The 20,071-nt window shown below is 37.4% G+C and overlaps 1 protein-coding gene across 13 annotated transcripts in view; it reads right to left on the bottom strand.

The window, feature by feature from the left end:
- The window catches only part of NEBL (nebulette), a 376,575-nt gene that overhangs the window by 54,753 nt on the left and 301,751 nt on the right, over positions 1 to 20,071 (bottom strand). For 10 of the 13 annotated variants that reach the window (XM_044928163.2, XM_025264433.3, XM_044928167.2 and 7 more), the window contains 5 exons: positions 16,219 to 16,323; positions 14,372 to 14,479; positions 11,642 to 11,752; positions 8,888 to 8,998; positions 5,972 to 6,082 (listed from right to left, as the gene is read on the bottom strand). The exons of 2 other annotated variants lie outside the window; for them this stretch is intronic. In XM_044928163.2, the coding sequence (XP_044784098.2) occupies positions 5,972 to 6,082; positions 8,888 to 8,998; positions 11,642 to 11,752; positions 14,372 to 14,479; positions 16,219 to 16,323 (546 nt within the window). The remainder of the gene's footprint in view (positions 1 to 5,971; positions 6,083 to 8,887; positions 8,999 to 11,641; positions 11,753 to 14,371; positions 14,480 to 16,218; positions 16,324 to 20,071) is intronic. One more of the 13 variants, XM_044928166.2, reaches the window with a different exon arrangement.

Genomic DNA, 20,071 nt, shown 5'->3' with positions numbered 1-20,071 from the left:
AAGAAAATCGTTACACCCCACCCCTGGCCCTTCATGATTGGTACATTTAAGGAAAGGAACGTTTCTCTTTCCACACAATGTATCAGGAGACTTTTCTTTCCTTCTGGACATGAATGAAGAAGTTTGCAGCCCTGGGAGCTGCCATGCGCCTCCTTGCAAATGGGAGAAGAAAGCCTGCCCCAGAAGAGAAAGTCAGAAGCTAAAACAGAATCACACTGTGTAAGTCAGTCCTAGATTAAGCCATGCCCAAGGATTCCTCTACTGCTGGGTCACAAGAACAATAAAAATTATCTGCTTTTTTGAGCTGGATTATCTGTTACCTATAAAATGTCATGATTACATAGACACAACTGTCTTAAGACACTCTTGTCACATTTTAAAGCTACTGATTATTTTTATTCCTATAATTGAACATTTATATGTATGAATGTTATTCTTCAATGAAAATTATATTAAAAGGAAACTACTGACTATATCCTATTAAATTTCTTCAAAAACAATTACTTCCTATTATGCTGACATACCCAAGATTTGTGATTCCATGCTATAAAATAAATTTTGTTTTGCTTATTTGTGATGTTGTAAATTTAGAGAAGTTGTAAACAAAAATTTCAATCTAGAGAAATGGTATTTACTATCTACCCATAAGTCTGCTACCCATAAATCTGCCCATTTGCACTGACTTACAGTCTCAGTTTTACTTTCCTGAAGTGAAATAATAAAAAAGTTAAACATTCAGGTAAAAATGTTTAACTTTCAAACTAATAATATTAAATTATCACTATGCCTGTAAAAAGCTCTGTTTTTAGCTAAGGCCCAAAAGCAAAACACTTCATTTGAAAGATAATATATGTAGAAACTGAGGTACTGATCATAGATTACCACCAAAATTCCATGGTATAAATATGCCATTTAATATTTCCAATATGAATTTTCAAATCTAAAAGCATTCAAAAGCACATAAATAGACTACATGGACTGTAGTCACATCAGCTAATATTGATGCATAATAAAATATCTTACAACTTAGAAAAACTTAAAAGAAAAACATGATGACATCTATGTTCCAAGAGCCTGAGTCAGATTTTTTAATGCAAGTCACATGGGCAAGCCCACCAGCAAAGTTAAACTGTGAGAGGTCATCTGTGTAACAATACAGCACATTCACTTTATCTGAAAAAACAAAAGCTGAACTATTGCAAAGTCCTGAAGTCTAGTTGAAAAGGACTTGAGAACCTGTCATTTGAGCAAAATGCAACATAGCTATAATTATACGCAAATGAGACTGTGGATGACAAAGATACGGCATCACCAGAATTGGTCTGGGCCACAGTACAGCTGACTCTTCAAGGCCTGTTTTTCCCTGGGTTCTCAATAACCAAAATGCACCATTTTCCTAGTGAGTTTGAGTCTTGAACAAAGTTTGAGTCTTGATCATAGATTCATGGGTTTGAACTGTGCGGCTGCACTTGTGTGGTGATATTTTCAACAGTAACGAGTACAGCACTACATGGTCTGTGGTTGGTTGAACCTGTGGGTGTGGAGAAACCATGGATATAGAGAGCAGACCATAAGTTATATGGGAATTAATGTCCCGTGTTGTTCAAGTGTCAACTAAATGCAATCCCAAGGTATACAAAGACATCTCAATCAGTGTATCTCTGAATAAACTAATGTATTATCATTCTAAGGAAACATGCAACACTTCAACTTGTCATAAAAGGAATATGTCATAGAAGATTCTTAGGTAAAAGTGTGAAATGCAAAATTTCTGTTCTTTCCACATTACTTTCTCCAGAGAAAGTATGCTTTATTTTGGCTTCAAGTTCAGTCCCATGAGGATGATTTTGAAGACTCTTCTCCAGCTCCAAATTCCTCATCCCGCCCCCATAGTCAAATCCAGGACCTTGAACGAATACTGGATATTGCACTCTCTTCATAATAACAAAAATAACAGAAAATATAAGTAGTGATTTGATAGTTGATAGATAGTCAGTTACTCAGAAGCCCAAGGAGGCGACCATAAGGAAATACTAATAAATCTAAGAAAGGAAGGACAAGAAAGAGCCAGCCATGCAAGGACAAGGGGAAGGACTTTCAGGAAGAAACAGAGCTATACAGAGACTGTAAAACTTGTGGAGGTGCAGCCAGCCTGGAGCCTTTAAGACTAGAATAGATGAGCAAGGGAGAACGGTACAGGGGTTGAGAATGAGCAGGAGGGAGAGCATGGCACCATACCAGAGCAAGGAGTATGGTGCCCATACTGCACATGACTGGAAACCACTGGAGAGTTTTCAGTGGGAGAAATCAGAAAACTTAACCCTTCAAGGATTGTTCTGGCTTCTGGGTAGAGAATGAGGTCAATATTGGAAGAAGAATCTTGTTTAGAAGCTACTGCAATGATCCAGGAGATAGAGATTGTGGCTTGGACAAAAGTGGGGAGAGGTAGATGGATCTAGGAAATCATTATGGTTATGGAGTCAATAAAACTTGCTGACAATAGTAATCAAAGTAACTTCTGGGATTTCACTGATACCACTCGCAAAGAAAGGGGTGAAAGAAGGAAGCAGATCTAAGGGAAAAATGAGGATTTTCAGTAGGTTATGTAAAATCCCTGTTATAATACATTTAAATGTCACTGACATGTGGTAATGCCTAAGTGTGAGTGTAGTTGCTCAGTTGTGTCTGACTCTTTGCGACCCCATGGACTGTAGCCCATCAGGCTCCTCTGTCCATGGGATTCTCCAGGCAAGAATACTGGAGTGGGTTGCCATTTCCTTCTCCAGGGGATCTTCCTGACTCAGGGATAGAACCTGGGTCTTCCACATCACAAGCAGATGCTTTACCCTCTGAGCCACCAGGGAAGCCCTACAGGACATTAAAGGCAAATGGCTACATATTTATATCCATGTTACAGAACATAATTTTTCTAAAACAATGAGGTAGAATTATATAAAGTAACATGGAAAAGAAGATATTAAGAAGCAGAAGATATTAAGAAGAGGTGGCAAGAATATACAGAAGAACTATATCAAAAAGATCTTCACAACCCAGATAATCACGACAGTGTGATCACTCACCTAGAGCCAGACATCTGGGAATACAAAGTCAATGGGGCCTTAGGAAGTATCCCTACGAAAAAAGCTAGTGGAGGTGATGGAATTCCAGTCGAACTATTTCAAACCCTAAAAGATGATGCTGTGAAAGTGCTGCACTCAATATGCCAGCAAATTTGGAAAACTCAGCAGCGGCCACAGGACTGGAAAAGGTCAGTTTTCATTCCAATCCCAAAGAGAGACAATGCCAAAGAATGCTCAAACTACTGCACAACTGCACTCATCTCACATGCTAGTAAAGTAATGCTTTATTAAAATTCTCCAAGCCAGGCTTCAGCAATACGTGAACCATGAACTTCCAGATGCTCAAGCTGGATTTAGAAAACGCAGAGGAATCATAGATCAAATTGCCAACATCCGTTGGATCACTGAAAAAGCAAGAGAGTTCCAGAAAAGCATCTACTTCTGCTTTATTGACTATGCCAAAGCCTTTGACTGTGTGGATTACAACAAACTGTGGAAAACTCTGAAAGAGATGGGAATACCAGACCACCTGACCTGCCTCCTGAGAAATCTGTATGCAGATCAAGAAGCAACAGTAAAAACTGGACATGGAACAACAGACTGGTTCCAAATTGGGAAAGAAGTACATCAAGGCTGTATATTGTCACCCTGCTTATTTAACTTATATGCAGAGTACATCATGAGAAATGTCGGGCTGGATGAAGTACAAGCTGGAATCAAGATTGCTGGGAGAAATATCAATAACCTCAGATATGCAGATGACACCACCCTTATGGCAGAAAGTGAAGAAGAACTAAAGAGCCTCTTGATGAAAGTGAAGGAGGAGAGTGCAAAAGTTGCCTTAAAACTCAACATCCAGAAAACTAAGGTCATGGCATCCAGTCCTATCACTCCATGGCAAACAGATGGGGAAACAGTGTCAGACTTTATTTTTCTGGGCTCCAAAATCACTGCAGATGGTGACTGCAGCCATGAAATTAAAAGACACTTGCTCCTTGGAAGAAAAGTTATGACCAACCTAGACATATTAAAAAGCAGAGACATTACTTTGCCAACAAAGGTCCGTCTAGTCAAAACTATAGTTCTTCCACTGGTCATGTATGGATGTGAGAGTTGGACTCTGAAGAAAACTGAGCACCGAAGAATTGATGCTTTTGAACTGTGGTGTTGGAGAAGACTCTTGAGAGTCCCTTGGACTGCAAGGAGATCCAACCAGTCCATCCTAAAGGAAACCAGTCCTGAATATTCTTTGCAAGGGCTGATGCTGAAGCTGAAACTCCAATACTTTGGCCACCTGATGCAAAGAACTGACTCATTGGAAAAGACCCTGATGCTGGGAAAGATTGAAGGTAGGGGGAGAAGGGGATGACAGAGGATTAGATGGTTAGATGGTATCACCGACTAAATGGACGAAAGTTTGAGTAAACTCCAGGAGTTGGTGATGGACAGGGAGGCCTAGTGTGCTGCAGTCCATGGGATCACAAAGAGTCAGACACGACTGAGCAACTGATCTGAACTGAACTGAACTGAACATGGAAAAGGGTCCATGATATTCAGTGAGAAAAGCAAGGACAAACTACATTGTATTTATTTAAGGTTTTTTTCAGTTCCTTGTGCACAAATGTATAGTTATCTATATACACAGAAAAATAGATCTGAAAGGCTCTACAGAAAATTCCTAACAATGGCTATCTCTCAGGAGGATGACAGAATTAGGGGTAGAACTAGGGGCAGAAGGTTTTCAAGTCTCTGTTCAGCATGCACCCTCCCACCCCACTCCCACCATTTCTAGATGGAATCCCTTTTGGTCAAGAATTCTAGGCCATCCCTAGTTTCTATATCTGAAACAAAGTTATCACCATTCCATTGCCCTGGCCAGTATCTAACACTGGGGATGGAGGCAGATCTCAGCACAGCAGTAATTCCCCTGGTCATTATTCAGCTGCTTCTCAGCCTCCAGATTCCCTGGGTGGGAGTCAGTCCTAAGCCAGCTCTGCCTAACTGCAAATGTCACATCGTAGCTCTCAGGGTAGCGCTACTGGAGCCTCAACCCCAGCCAACCTTAAGGTATGGGAGCTGTACCCCTTAGCCTGCACCCCAACTTTCGCCTTACACGTGTTTCTTCTAAGTCATCTCTTCCCAAACACTCTCTGCTCCAGTGGCCCTTCTATATTTTCAAAATTTCTGGGGGAGTTCAAGAGATGTAGAACTGATTCTGGGCTATTTCATTCGAAAAATACATATAAGATCTGACTCCTACAACTTTGTTATTTTATATCTATCACATCATAGCATCTAAGACAAAACTTCAATATCCTGTTGTTCATGTATTACATGAAGAAGAAATGGTTTTAGATGAATGAACTTCAACACAAAATGCTGATTCTACAGAAATTTCAGACACACTGTTGAGGTCAACAGAGCATATTTTGAGAACACACAACCAACCAAACATAAATAGCATCATTTTCATGTTACAATCTCAATGTGTGATTTTCAAGTTCTGCTCACATAGCTGGAAATGAAATGCGCCAAGTAGCACATGATCCATCCTCAAAAAAAATGATATGAAAATATTAATCATAGAGTAAAATTAACATGAAACTTGTATTATGGGATAAAGTGAAAAACTGTATCCGTGTCTGTATCTGTGTGTTCTATTAAAATGCCCTTCTCCAAGTTTTCTTTGACATACTTGAAGTTAATGAGCAAAGCAGAAACTGTAAATTTTTCCAGTAAGCATGATGATTGCGAATGGTTTCCATTCCAAACTGCTCAACTAGTCACAGAAAGCTTTGAAAAAGTCCATGTATTAATCAGTTTGTTATTATGATTTGTCAAGTTCCAAAATAGGAGCCTCAAGGTCTACATCACTCACTCTCAATACTCACCTCACTCGCTATCTCAGAAGCTCTTTTGGCATGCTGAATTCCAAGGGTGTCAACGCCAACTTGCATTCCCTTCCCTTTAATTTCTGATTCCAGGTCTTTCTTGTATTCTTTCTATAAGAAAGCAATATTTTGCAATACTCAGACACTGAGGGGACAAAGACATATTTCATTTCAATGATACCAAAAATGGCTAAACATGTTTTTGTTTTTGTTTTTTAAAGAAGAAAACAGAGCTTACTTTGTACTATGAATGATCACCTAGACCTAAATTTTCTGAACTGCTTAGAACTATATTCACTGTCCTCACTGAAGAAGAGTTTATACACTCTCAAGACTTTTGCTATATAAGGCAATTGCCAGGTGACAATCTTCTCTGACAACTGTCTTGGGGCCAGAAGGATCGGAAGGCAAGTTTAATTGAGTTGATGTTTTAGAAAGAAGACTGACTTTGAGGTAAGAGCACTCATGGCCATGTGTGTGGTACTGGGACTGTTTCTTCACATTTCTGGTTTACTCATCTGCAAAATGAGGATTATAGTTCCTCTGTGCAGGATCACTGTGAGGATCATGGAGACTGCATATAGCCTACTGCCCAGAACAGAGTGGGTTTTCAGTAATTGATATTCCAGTTTTTTACTCCTATATCCACATCCTAAGGCCTGGTTTATTGGTGTTCCTGCCACTGTCTTGCCATCAACTCTCTTTGGATGAACTCTGCCACTGAGAGTTTAAAAAACCTTTCCCAAGTATTATTGATAAGTAATTTACAAAATTGAAATCTGAATGTCACTAGATATATTACCCACAACAGAAAAAAACTTATAGAAAATTACTGCTATAGATAAGTGTGATGACAATGTTAGTCAAAGACATCACAGTGGACACTGTTGTTTCTGACTCTTCTGGCAAAAAGTTCCACAATTTCCCATTAGGAATTGCCTCTAATCTCTCTCAATCCATCAACTCTGGGTGGGTTGTTCTGGGGTGAGTGTGATTTTTCCTACATATATTTTTAATTCCACTAAAATGCTTTTAATATTTCCTTTATGTAAAAACCACAAGCCAAAGATGAATATAAATCTTTTAAAAACACATATCAATTTAGAATAATTTATACTTAAAAACACCATTAAACTGCTAGAAAGTAAACTGAACAATGGTGACCGTGAGACCCATACTAGATCATCAGCACGTGACATTCCTCTGACTCCAGAGAGGATGACTGGGTTGAGTCTGGGCACAAGACAGAAGGTGACTCAGTAAGACTCAATCCTTAGACCTTAGTCGTACTGTAAGCAAACAGATGCTCACTTCCTACTGGAATTAGTGGCCACAGATATGAGTTATCCTGTCGTGAAGAGGGGGCTTCCCTGATAGCCCAGTTGGTAAAAAATCTGCCTGCAGGAGACCCTGGTTCAACTCCTGGGTCAGGAAGATCCACTGGAGAAGGGATAGGGTACCCCCTCCAGTATTCTTGGGCTTCCCTTGTGGCTCAGCTGGTAAAGAATCCACCTGCAATGCAGGGAACCTGGGTTCGATCTCTGGGTTGGGAAGATCCCCTGGAGAAAGGAAAGGCTACCCACTCCAGTATTCTGGCCTGAAGAATTCCACAGACTATATAGTCCATGGGGTCACAAAGAGTCAGACATGACTGTCGTGAAGAGGTGCCATCACATAGAAACAGCCTGTCAAGAGCAAAGCAAGAGTAAAGATAACAGAAGAGAGAGATGAAGGAAAAGGGACAGCATTCAAATTCCAACCTGAATGTGATCCTCAGATTTCTTTGTTCTTAAACCAAAACAGTTTCTTAATCAGGTTTGACTTGGGTTTCTATCATTTGCAACCTGACTAATACAATCACATCAACATCATTATTGTGATTATCGTTATCATTACCGTGGTTTATTGACATATGTGGATAAAGTCTTAGATTTCTTCACTGTTAAAGTCAGTGAGACTCTCCTCAAAGACAGTGTCATTATTTGCTACCAAAGTAATGAGATAACACAAGGATTAAAGGACTTACAGCACTTCAGAGGCACTTCATTCTTAAAAATTTCATGTACAGTGAGTAACAGCCACTTTCATTTTATAAAGAGGTTTAAGTAGACTCAGTAGCTAGCCAAGGACTGGGACAGCCAGTGAGCATGTGAACTTTTAAACTGTAGTTACTAACAGACCACCTTCCTAATCTGCTTTTCACTAGTTTAAAAGATGACATTAAATCTTATTCAATTATTTTGGTTAAGTATATAGAATTTTTTCTGAAATAAGGAAATGTTCATTTTTCTCATACCACATAGACAGGAGATGGTGAGCATCATTTTTTAAAAAAATGCATTGACTGCAAAAAGATTACTAGGACATAACTGCTTATTACCATCTTACACATAAAAGCTGCGGAATATTTCTATACAGTTAACTTTGGCCACCTCATGCGAAGAGTTGACTCATTGGAAAAGACTCTGATGCTGGGAGGGATTGGGGGCAGGAGGAGCAGGGGATGACAGAGGATGAGATGGCTGGATGGCATCACTGACTCGATGGACATGAGTTTGAGTGAACTCCGGGAGTTGGTGATGGACAGGGAGGCCTGGTGTGCTTCGATTCATGGGGTCGCAGAGTCGGACACAACTGAGCAACTGAACTGAACACACAAACAACAAGAGGCTTAATTCCCCTATTACTATCATCAGCCCTCCACATGAGAGGTTCCTCAGCATTCACAGATTCAACCAATCATGGACCGTGGAGGATTCCAAAATTTACAATTGAAAGTATGTATAACTGGACCTACCTGCACAGTTTAAGTCCATTTTGTCCAAAGGTCAACTGTATAATCTCTGAGAAAGACTTACAGACAAGGAAATCAGCTGAAAATTCATATATTCTCAATTGTTAAATAAATGAACTCACCTCACTAGTCATTTCAGATGCTCGTTTTGCTCTTTGAATATCAAGTACTTCGGAATTAAGCTCCATTCCTTTCCCTTTTATTTCATTTTCCAAATCCTTTTTATATTCTTTCTATGAAACAAGAATATTACTGTTTGAAATTTACTGGGAAACTCTTTAATTTATATACTGTTTTACATGTGTTTCCAGAGACCACAGAAAGAAAATATTTCTAGAAAGGAATGAACCAGATTTCTGAGCATTCATGCTCTTTATTTCCTACAGATACTTCATTTTCTTTTTTAGTCATGGTTGTGGAGTTTCCAATACTATCAATCTTTTTTCTTTTATCCTGTCTTCCCACATGTTTTGGTACCATATTGGAGCCATATTTTTAAAAGATATCTTCCCTTTTTTAAAATTTATTTATTTTTTATTGAAGGATAATTGCTTTACAGAATTTTGCTGTTTTCTGTCAAACCTCAACATGAATCAGCCATAGCTATACATATATCCCCTCTCTTTTGAACCTCCCTCCCCCCATCTCCCTCCCCATCCCCTCTTCCCTTTAAATGGTAAGGAAGGTCTTAAGAATGCATGCTTCTTACTAATTACTTGAAGTATTTCTTTGAAAGCTGTCTATAAAATATGAATCATTAAAAGAACATAATTGGAAAAGAATGAAAAATTACAAAATCAAAAGGACTGATGTAGCCAATTTTTTTGTTTCCATTTTATTCAAAGATTTGTAAAACCAAATAATTTCCTACAGATTGATAATATATAGTCTGAATTTCACCCATTTTAACATATTTTAAGTAGATCCAAATGTCTTTAATCTGTACATATAATATGGGTTTTTTTGTTTGTGCTAATGAATTTCTGTCTTCTTACTAATTGAATTAGGAAAACAATGTCTATCCTAATCCAATTCAGCTAAGTTGCCTTTATGACTAACTTGTCAGATGAAAGATGAAACTTCCTTTAAGGATAAGAAATCACGTTCTAGTTAATTCTAGGGTTCATTTGATGTTAGTTTCTCTTTGTCCAGTTTAATTAAATTAGCTGGTCCTCTGCTTAACTAATAGCCTACAAGACATTGTAATGACCTGCATGTAATTTTGGAAAGAGCTCTGGAGTCAAATGATCTGGATTCTTTTCACTTGTTGGTCTTGTGACCTTCAAGAGGACTTTAAGTAACTGAGCCTTGATTTTCACATGGACAAAATGAAAATAAAAATACTTGCTATACCAGTGTCGAGGACAATTGAGGGAATCAAATTAAGTATAAAAAGATACATTATATGACAACAGAAATGCAAAAACCATAAGAATGCAAAGACAATTTGAAGCTAAATGCTTACACATTTAAAACGAAGTCACAATTTCATTGTCATGAGTCTCTTTTTAAAATTAGATATCAGTATCACTAACTTAATTAAAAGATTTTTAATCATAGTCTCTGGGCTTTTTTCTTATACTGATGCATACCTTCTAAATCAGTAAGTCTAAAACAAGATTCATTCACAGAGAAAAATAAAAGAAAATGGCAATAGCATGTATATTAAAGTCATTTACAATTCTCAAAATAGATCTCACATTTTCATTTGTATGTAAATAATAAAAAGACTTTCTTTTAAAAAATTCATGTAAATAGTGCATATTATTTAAATAGAAGACAATAATAGCAGGAAGTTGTCACGTGGTCAGCCTTTAACTTCAAAAAATTTTATAGGAACTAGAAGTGAGAAGAGATAGGGTAGCAAGAATTCTCTTCCATGATATGCCTACTTCAGCCCAGCATACATTGCAACAGTGAATCACATTAAATTTCTACGAGTAGTTAAATGCGAAAGCCAGCTGGTATTTTGTTATTAAAGAAGTTCACGATGATTAACATCTATGCAGGTAATTATACTCTGTTCCACTGGTTTAAGACACTTCTTTCAGGGATAGTTTCTTCAGTTCAAAATGTAGGATGAAATGGAGTTCTCTGATGCTTTCTCTTAATGTAAGGAGAAACTATTTAAACAAAGAACTGAAACAGTTTCAAGTTACTTAGAAACTATTAAAAAAAAAAAAAAGCAGAAACGAAAACAAAACTTTTAAACTGTGAACATGATATTCTTAATTGTTAGATCTGAGGGCCTTAAGTTCAACAAATTTAATAACATTGTGAGCCAAAATGTACCATTAAGTTTAGGGGTTGGGGGGAAATGCTGCTGAGTATAAAATGAAAAAGGGAAATGAATTCTTATGCTGTATATGCTAAATATATTATTTTTTCCCTACTTAGAACACAAGCCACTTATAAATGTACCATTTATCCAGACCTTCACACATCACCTCATTTCTGATATCAAATGTCATGAGAATGCTGCCGAGAAGTTACAGGAAAAGCTGGTTCTAATATGTGGTTTATAATAACTAAATTTGAGAGAATCAAGCTAACCTCATCCACACTGAAAATATTTTTTTAAAAAACTAACTGCTATAAAGCTACTTATAGAGCTTCTAAGCTACAAGCCAAACATAAAATCAAAGTATTTTTCAAGTTTTTCAAGGAAATCTGGGTAATTTCATCCTTCAACATTAAATGGAAATAGTAACACTTTCCTGTTTTTAATGAAAACATAAAACTCTATTAGTAAAGGTCAAAGTGAAGGAAAGCGTAATGGATGAATAACTCAAACACTGAATTAGAGAATTAGTAGAGAATTGATCAGTGCATATTTTCTGGGCTATTTCTTTTGCAGAACTAGAGTAGGATCATACCTCCTTCAGAAGGTTGGTGATGTACTTTACATGTAAAAACTCTGGAGTCTTGTCTAAATCCATTGATGACCTTCCTTTAATATCCTTCTCAAAATCCTCTCTGTAAACTTTCTGTAAAATAAGACCACATAATTTTAAATTTAGAAAATACCAGTGACTGTTGAAAAGATAACAGAACAAGAGTTCCTGGAACAAAACTGATGTTTTTCTTATATAACTGTATCACCTCTGAGTCTTCTTACTAACAGGAAAATAACTCCAACCTTAACATAATATCTCAGATCACAAGCTGCCATCATTCATAATACAGAAAGGCAACAGTAGCGTATATTAATCATGCATTTACATTCCAGGATTTCTTGGTGAGAGGAAAGTAAATGAACTAGTACCGGGCAAAAATCAAGGAACCATGAGACCCGGATGGTACAAGGGTCCTCAGCGTGGGTGTTCCTGTGGCTGAACGGGGAAGTGGAGCACAGCAGGGCTGGGAGAGGATGCAGGTAAGCCTGAGACACCAGAACCTCCTTCTTCGTGTTGTTGTCAGAAAAGTAACATGATTTTTGGGACCTGTGTCTCTCAGGTACATTCACCTGACAATTTCATATAGTCTTAAACTTTCAGAGAAGCCAAATGGCTCATGAAAGCAGAAACCTTTATCTGGGCTGTGGATCACTGACAACAAGACAGAGGGAAATTAATTTGAAATCTGGCACTAGCAATGACGGACACGAATGAGCACTAACAGCAACTAGCAATGAAAGAGAAGGAGGTGATGTGAAGGATACATACAACACTTTATATACTGTTCTCAAAATGCAGACAAGGTGCTACGGACTGAATACGTCCCTCTAAAACCCATATGTTTAACCCCTACCTCCCCACCCACAGGATGACATTAGGAGGTGGGGCCTTCAGGACGTGATGAGGATTAGATGAGGCCATCATACATGAGAGACTATGAATGGGATTCACGTCCTTCAAAGAGTCACTAACAAGCCTGCTTCCTTCCTCTCCCTGCTCTCCATCATGTGAGGATGCAAGAAGGCAGCAGTCTGTACCCCAGAATTCAGCATGCTGGCACCCTGACCTTAGACCTCCAGCCTCCATAACTATGAGAAATAAGTTTCTATTGCTTAAGCTACCCAGTCTGTGGTACTTTGTTAGAGCAGCCCCAACAGACTAGAACAAAAGATATTCCAGTGAGCCACCCATTAAATGTGAGTTTTTGTAAGGCTTTTGAATTTTGATCAAGTTTACCCACTCTGTCAATTCACTTAAAAAGAAGTGACTGACTCGGGTAAAACAGTCACTGAACCATTCTTGATCAAATTCCCCTTTATTGGCTCAAGAAAACACGAGATATGAAAAATGTAAGTAATTATTTTCTCCTCTCTCCCCTGAAGAAGAAATTAAACAACTCTGAAATTCAACAAGCCACAGTATTCTGCATGCCCTTTGTCTAAGAAGATGAATCGTAACCTTTCAACAAAGCACATGTAATGTTTACTAAATTCCTAGGAGGGTTTTGCTCTCTCTAGAAATGATCATTTCTTGGGAATTTCCTGGAGGTCCAGTGGTTAGGGTTCGGTGCTTTCACTGCCAAGGCCGGGGTTCAATTCCTGGTCAGAGAACAAAGAGCCCACAAGCCACTCAGTACAACCAAATAAAAAGAAGAAATAAATGATCACTTTGCCCTGTTTTGATGTTGTTTTTAAAAACTAGAAAAGATTTGCCCATTGAGCATGTCTGGAGTCTAGCACTGTGGTTGTAACCAGCTGATAGTAACTGCCCACTACTTCTGTCCCTTTGAAGTAAAAACTTGGTTGTACCCACAGAAATTGGATGTGTCTGTAGACAAAACCATCTGTGTCTGGTGTCTGATTCCCCTCTGCCCACACTCACCCCCACTGCCCCCCTCAAAAAAAAAACAACAGAAGAAATCTCACTGGGGTAGACAGGAACCAGTGTCAGGTGACTATGTGGATGTGACCTAGCATTATCTTAAGTAGAGAAGTAAATGGATAAGTAGAAAAAAATAAACAACTTATAATTGATCTCTTCTCTTGATGTCTTGAAACTTCCTTGAAACTTTCTGATATCACTGATTATTAGCCAGGGGTAGGGGGAGAATCAGTTAAATAAATTAACAGGAAAAAGGGAATCATTTATGACTTTTACCCATTAGCACTTATTAAATATGTAATTTTAGGTAAGACAATTAATTTCAGTGGATGCATTATCAGTCTAGGAATATACTTACCTAGCATCATTACCTTGAGAGGATTAAATGAGCCAACATATGTAAAACATTCAGCCTGTCACCTAGCACAGAGTAAGTACTTAACAAATGTTAGCTCTATTCTCATTACAAAAAAAAAAGGTAAGTAAAGGAACCAGCCCTTCATTTTCCTTTTAGTTTTTATCTGCTCATTGTAATTTCACATGGATGCAGCCTGAAAGTGTCAATTTTATCATCACAGAATGCAAGAGCTCACCTGGCCTAGTATTCATATTTGCCAAATGGGAAAAACTGGGAAAATGAGGGCCAGGAAAAAAAAATCAATGACCTGGACTAGATGCCTGGGTCTCTAGTGCAGATTCCTTGGTCTGGCCAGTGCAGTATACTTTCTTCTGGACGCTCTAAACCTTAGGAACCACTGTAATGGTTCCTTTCAATGATAAAACATCAAATTTGCACTAAACAGCTGATAGCAAAACAAAAAGACTCACCTCACTCTGCATCTTCTGAGCCTCCTTTGAAACTTGATACGACGGTGTCTCAACAAATTCAAGCATCGATTTCCCCTTATTTTTCTCATACTCTTCTTTGTACTTCACCTTCATTGAAAAAAAGTATAAATGGCACATAAAGCTCACAAGCCCTTATACAAACAGAGCAAAGTAAAATAACTATATGTGCAAAATTGATCACCCTGTTTTCTAAAAATCACAATATTCTGGCCATTTAGGTTGATCACTAGGTTCCCTGTGGTTAATGATATACAAAGAAAGGAAACCGGTAACATATTAAAGTTTTTAAGGGATATGAATGGTTTACGATTAAATAATGTAGTTCTAGGACATGTATATGTAAACAGCTGGGATAGATAGATAGATATCACATGTGGAGTTATACATGTATACACACATGCCATTTTAATATACACACATGTATAGGTACATATACATATAGAGAGAGATAAGACACAGAGAGGCTGAGACAGAGGAAAAAAGAGACAAAGAGAGATCACTGTGATAACTTTGATGCCTATCAGTAAATCATGAACAAGAAGAAAACCAGAACTGTGACTATCTGTCTTTCTGACAAAGGAAGGACAGTGTTCTTTAGGACTGCTGAATTTTCCCATAGACATTGAGTGAAACACACACACAGAGCTTTTATGTGACTTCCTTCAGTTTTGCTAAGCATTATTTAATCATATCATATCATGAATTATTTATTCATTATAACCAACCCTTATCTATTTTGGTTTATAAAATGATCAGTATTTTCTATCTCCTAAAAAAAAAAACTAGAATTATATTCTGCAAGCTGCAAGAGTGGTTGGCTTTTTTAGCAATACACCTTTTTAAATTAAATTCATAGTTTTGATCATGATTCATTTTATTAAGATAGGTATTTTCACTAAAATCCTTATATATAAAAATTACTAATGAAATTGGTTCTTAAGATGCATTATAATAAAAATAATTTTAATGGTATTTAAATCCAAAAGAATCTTTTCAAAACAGAACTTTGTGGTAGCAGGACATATAACGAATTTTTTAATTCCTGTTTTTAGGAATATTTTTGTTTTAGAGAAGTATAATAGAATGATCAGTGAAAGTGAACTATGAAAGTGAACACTATGTTAGGGTAAAATTTTGTGGGGAAACTAAATAAAAATAAAAATGAAAAGAGAAAAAAATGTATACTTCCAACCTTAAAGGAGAGCTGGTTTGTATATTTTTTAAATAAATGAAGGTAGGTATCAAATCATTATGGAATTTATGTTCCATGGGGTATATTTAAAAGAGTGATTTAAATTTTATCTTATTAGATGCTGTAAATAATATTTTTTCAATTACTGAAATTCAGAATTTAAAAAGTTATCAACTTTAATGTATTCAAGGAAAAAGATATTTTTAAAAGTTTCTTTCAGAGAGTACATAGAATTTCATAGTTGAAAGAAACATGAAGGCAGAATACACTGGTAAGATAATTTCCCATTTTTAATACACTTACAACTGAGCTGAAAAGTTATAATAAACTTTATGCCTGGAAAATTATACTTTTGCAGCTCAAAATGACCAGTACACTATAAAAGTTTTCATTATTGTGAGATGTGACCATTAATTAATTAACTCATATCTTGTAAGTTTTTGTGTATAGTAACTATAATATTATGAAATGCCTGCCTGTTGACACATGGTTCAAGCTTCCCTAACCTAATAAACACAGAGAGAACAGAGTCTGAGACTTTTCTCATGATGCACATCCTTCCCAGCGGCTACATGTCCTCGGTGGAGGTGCCGGCAGTGAGTGCTGCTGAATCCAGGCAGGGGAGGCCTCGTACCTGACTCTGGAGCATGGCATTGCCTTTATGGAGCAGGTGTTCCGCAGCGTCCACATCAAAATGATACAGGCCTTTGTTTTCCTCAAAAACCTTTCTATATTCTCGCTAAAAAAAAAAAAAAAAAAAAAACACACACAAAAATAAAGTAAGACTAGAAGGGTCTGTTAAAAGCAACTACTACTTAGGAGGGCACACTGAAAATGCAAGCGAACAAGAGCTGCAAAGCTGCCACTAAGTTCCCATCTGCTGTCAACTGGCCGTGTAGATTGCCAACCCTGAGCTAAAGCGACAGTGGGAGATGGACCAGCTCTAGGTGGTCCATGTGAACAGCATCTAAAACACTCAAGAGAAGCAGAGGACTACTGGCTCTAAACACAGCATAAATAATATCTGCAGCACTGGGAAGTGACAGTAGAAAAGTCCATAACGTGTGTGAACAGGCAAAGTGGGCAAAAGAAAGGCAATTTGTCTTGCCCTTATCCTAGAACAGAAATGTATTTATTAATAACTGCATCTACAACAAGAGAAGGAAAGAAAAGAAGAACAGATGAAAGGAAAGCTGGAGTCAGGAAAGGAAAAAAAAGTTGTATGTAATGGATCATAAGGAAAATGAGAGGGAGAGAAATCATTCAACTAACTTTCCTAAAAGGACAAGATAAGAGGTGGCCAAAAGAGAAACCAAGGAATTTGGGTATGGTTGGTTGAATTTTTAAGGTGAAGAAAATTTTTAAGGATTAAGACACTTTTTAGACATACAGACAGAAAGGTGAATTTGGAAGAGAACAGAATGGATAAGAATGCCAAATTTGGCAAGTGTAGGACTCTAAACACAGCAGGCAGCAAAAAGACAAACATTGCTTTATGATTTTTACCACTGGAGACTGGACACTTAGTAATTTTGCCTTATTTGGAAGACTTTTAGAGGTACATGGTAACTCTCAAAGACTCAGGTATACAGAGACTTAAGCTAGAGTTGGTCACTTTAGACAGTGAGGATTTCAATGAAAATGGCAATTTAGTGTAGCATGGAGGGAGAAGTAAGCAGCATTAGAAAGGGAGCAGGAACAAGCTGGGACACTTAGGCCTAGGATACGCTCCAGTGATCCAGAGTGAAACAGGAGGCCTCAGTGCCAAGGATGGGAAGGACGGGAGGTCCAAGCTTTCCCTAGGGACACAGCAAGGTCCTCAGAGGCATTTTCAGTCAATTAGGGAACTAAGACATGCATCGCCCAAACTCTAACCAGAATATTTAAAGGGAGAATAGCACCCCCAGGAAGCTCATGAAAATGCTCACGTAGTACATCTTGACCGAAGAGAATAAGTTCTGAATTTTAGCTTCTCTGCTAATTTTTCTAAAAGATAGTTTCAAAGAATAACAACATACTTAGAGATGTTATGATTTAATTAGAAGTAATTTTATAAAATAGATATGAAATGCATGTAACAAGCTAGGATACATTCCATTACTAAGTTAAAATCCAGAACTAATAAAGTCTAGAATTGTATCTGGAATAATGTTTATAGATTGAGAAAAGGTCAAAAAATACTGCCCGTCACTTAATGATCTATTTTAGTTACGGAGAATTTCAGAAACTCCTGTTTTAAAACCAAAGAAAATCACCCTCTTTGAACTAAGATCTGCAAAAGAATGAGCAATGCTTGCTTTTTCTTATGTAAGAGTCTCTATTGCCTCCTAGTGGAAGTTATACAGAGTAACACAACATACACTTTTTTAATTTATGCAAAGTTACAAAAAAAAAAAAAAAAACCTGAAAGCTAACAGTGTTCTACTTCTCAAAGAAAAATATCCCCTCCAATTTAATCAGTATGGTTGTACAAACTAATAAGGCACTAATTTTACTCTGCACAGTAAAATTTTTCAAATTACGATTTATATCAAAGACATTTAGAGGTCTTTAAAAACCAGCCATTTATAACAAACTGACAACTAATTCTGGTAGAATGCCTGTTTAAGCATTCTCTTACTCAATCTTTTACTAAAATTAAGTTGCCTTTATAAATCAACAAAATTCTAATTCTCTTTACATTAAAATTTAAAAGGCAATTCCGACATATAATAAATTTGAATCAATGTAATATCGTGCAACTTTAATAAGTAGAGACTTCAGAGCAACACCTTTTTTGACTCAAATTTTCTCTTCATGAAGCAACCGGTCAGTTACAATTTTTCTATGGAGAAAAAATATGATCTAGAAAAAAATGAAGGTTTAAACTTTACAAGTGGTATATAAAACAACTGTAATATATGAATTTGATGGGTTTTCTCAAAGAGAAAATAGAAACAATTACCATTACTGTTTTTCACCACTATTATAAAATAAAGGGCAATATTTTCAAAAAGAAATATTGCCTATGAGTGGCCTACATTTTTCATGGTAATCCAAATTTTTGAATTACGACCATGACATTTTTGCTGACTTATTTATACATGAATCCTCACATCCGAAGGAAATTAACCCACACAGGGATGAGAAAGAGTCAAGGTCAAATGTGACTGCAGTGATCAAGCTGGATGAGCAAAGACTACCTATGAAGAAAGCAGAGGATTAGATCTCAGAAACATACGGATTTTTAGAAGCACATCTCTGAGTCGTGGTTAAAAATGTGCAACTGAAGTAGAGTCGCTCAAGAAACAGGAGCGTCTGTACAGAGGAGGATGAGCACTGAAATGGCAGGACAGCAGGAATTAAGTGTCCAGGGACCGAGTCTAATTCTGCACCTGACAGTCTCCCAACCTTCATCCCTGCTCAACAGATGGGAAGAATAATGGGTTGCTTTTCCTCCAAAGACCAATGATAATTCATTAATTTCCTCCATAAATATGAATTCACACAGATAACATTTCAAGAAGAGGATTACAAAATAATGAACAGAAGTTTCAACATATCAAAGCCAAATGTAGACATTTTTAAACCTGAACTGAAGTTGTTATCTCATTATTTAATGGTTTGGGAAGCAGGTTATAACTACAGAGTTTTCTCATCCATGACTGTGGGCACATCTCCTGAAGAAGACTGTTTTCACTTTTTAACATTCTTTGACGATATACTTTGCCATCAAATCTGTGCCTGATCCAAGACAGATATATAATAAATGCAGATAATTTTTGAGTGAGTCATTATTAAAATAGGCATAGAAATAACTTGAGGTCAAATTAGACTTCATCATCCTGACATGGGACATTCTGAGGCATAGAAAACAGAGGCACAGATGAGCCAGGGTCATCAGTAATGAGAGCCAGTGACATCAGGGTTCAGACGCACTGTGTGTTGTAAAGAGCATCAAGAGCCAAGTTCTGATGCAATGGGCCACTGGGCAGCGGACACGGATATTTTAATTAGGACACCCTCCCCTCCTTGTTGTGTTGAAGAAAACACGGAAACCTTCACAAGACTAAAAGTACAGCAGCAGTGCAAACACTCTTGAGATTTATTTTTAGAGAAGGCATAATTCAGACTAAGACAACTTTTATGCTACTGAGACCTTCTGAGTACCAGACACTCTGCTCTGGCCTGCATAAAAGATCGCTGACTTAAGGGCCTGACCTCCAAGTGACGTCAATCTACTACAAAGAAAGGGGAAGGAGAAAGACAGAAAGGATGCTCACATAAACACTTGGAAGAGTAGCTATTCCACAAGAAAGTTTGTATTGAAGAGATATTAAACAGCCAGCTTTGTAAAGCAACAGCCTGGGTGGGATTTAAGCAACAGACACTAGTTTCCATGAAGTTAGTTACTGAGGGGGCAGTGAAGGCCAGGCTCGCCTTAGCCAGCAGGTGCGCTCATAAGCACTTCAGACACGTGGGCGCCACGGAGTCACAGGTCTACACTA

The sequence above is a fragment of the Bubalus bubalis genome, chromosome 14, assembly GCF_019923935.1.
Source record: "Bubalus bubalis isolate 160015118507 breed Murrah chromosome 14, NDDB_SH_1, whole genome shotgun sequence".
In the NCBI taxonomy this organism is placed as follows: domain Eukaryota; kingdom Metazoa; phylum Chordata; class Mammalia; order Artiodactyla; family Bovidae; genus Bubalus; species Bubalus bubalis.
Note: the sequence above shows the minus strand (reverse complement) of the source record. Positions and strands in the feature narration are given on the sequence as shown.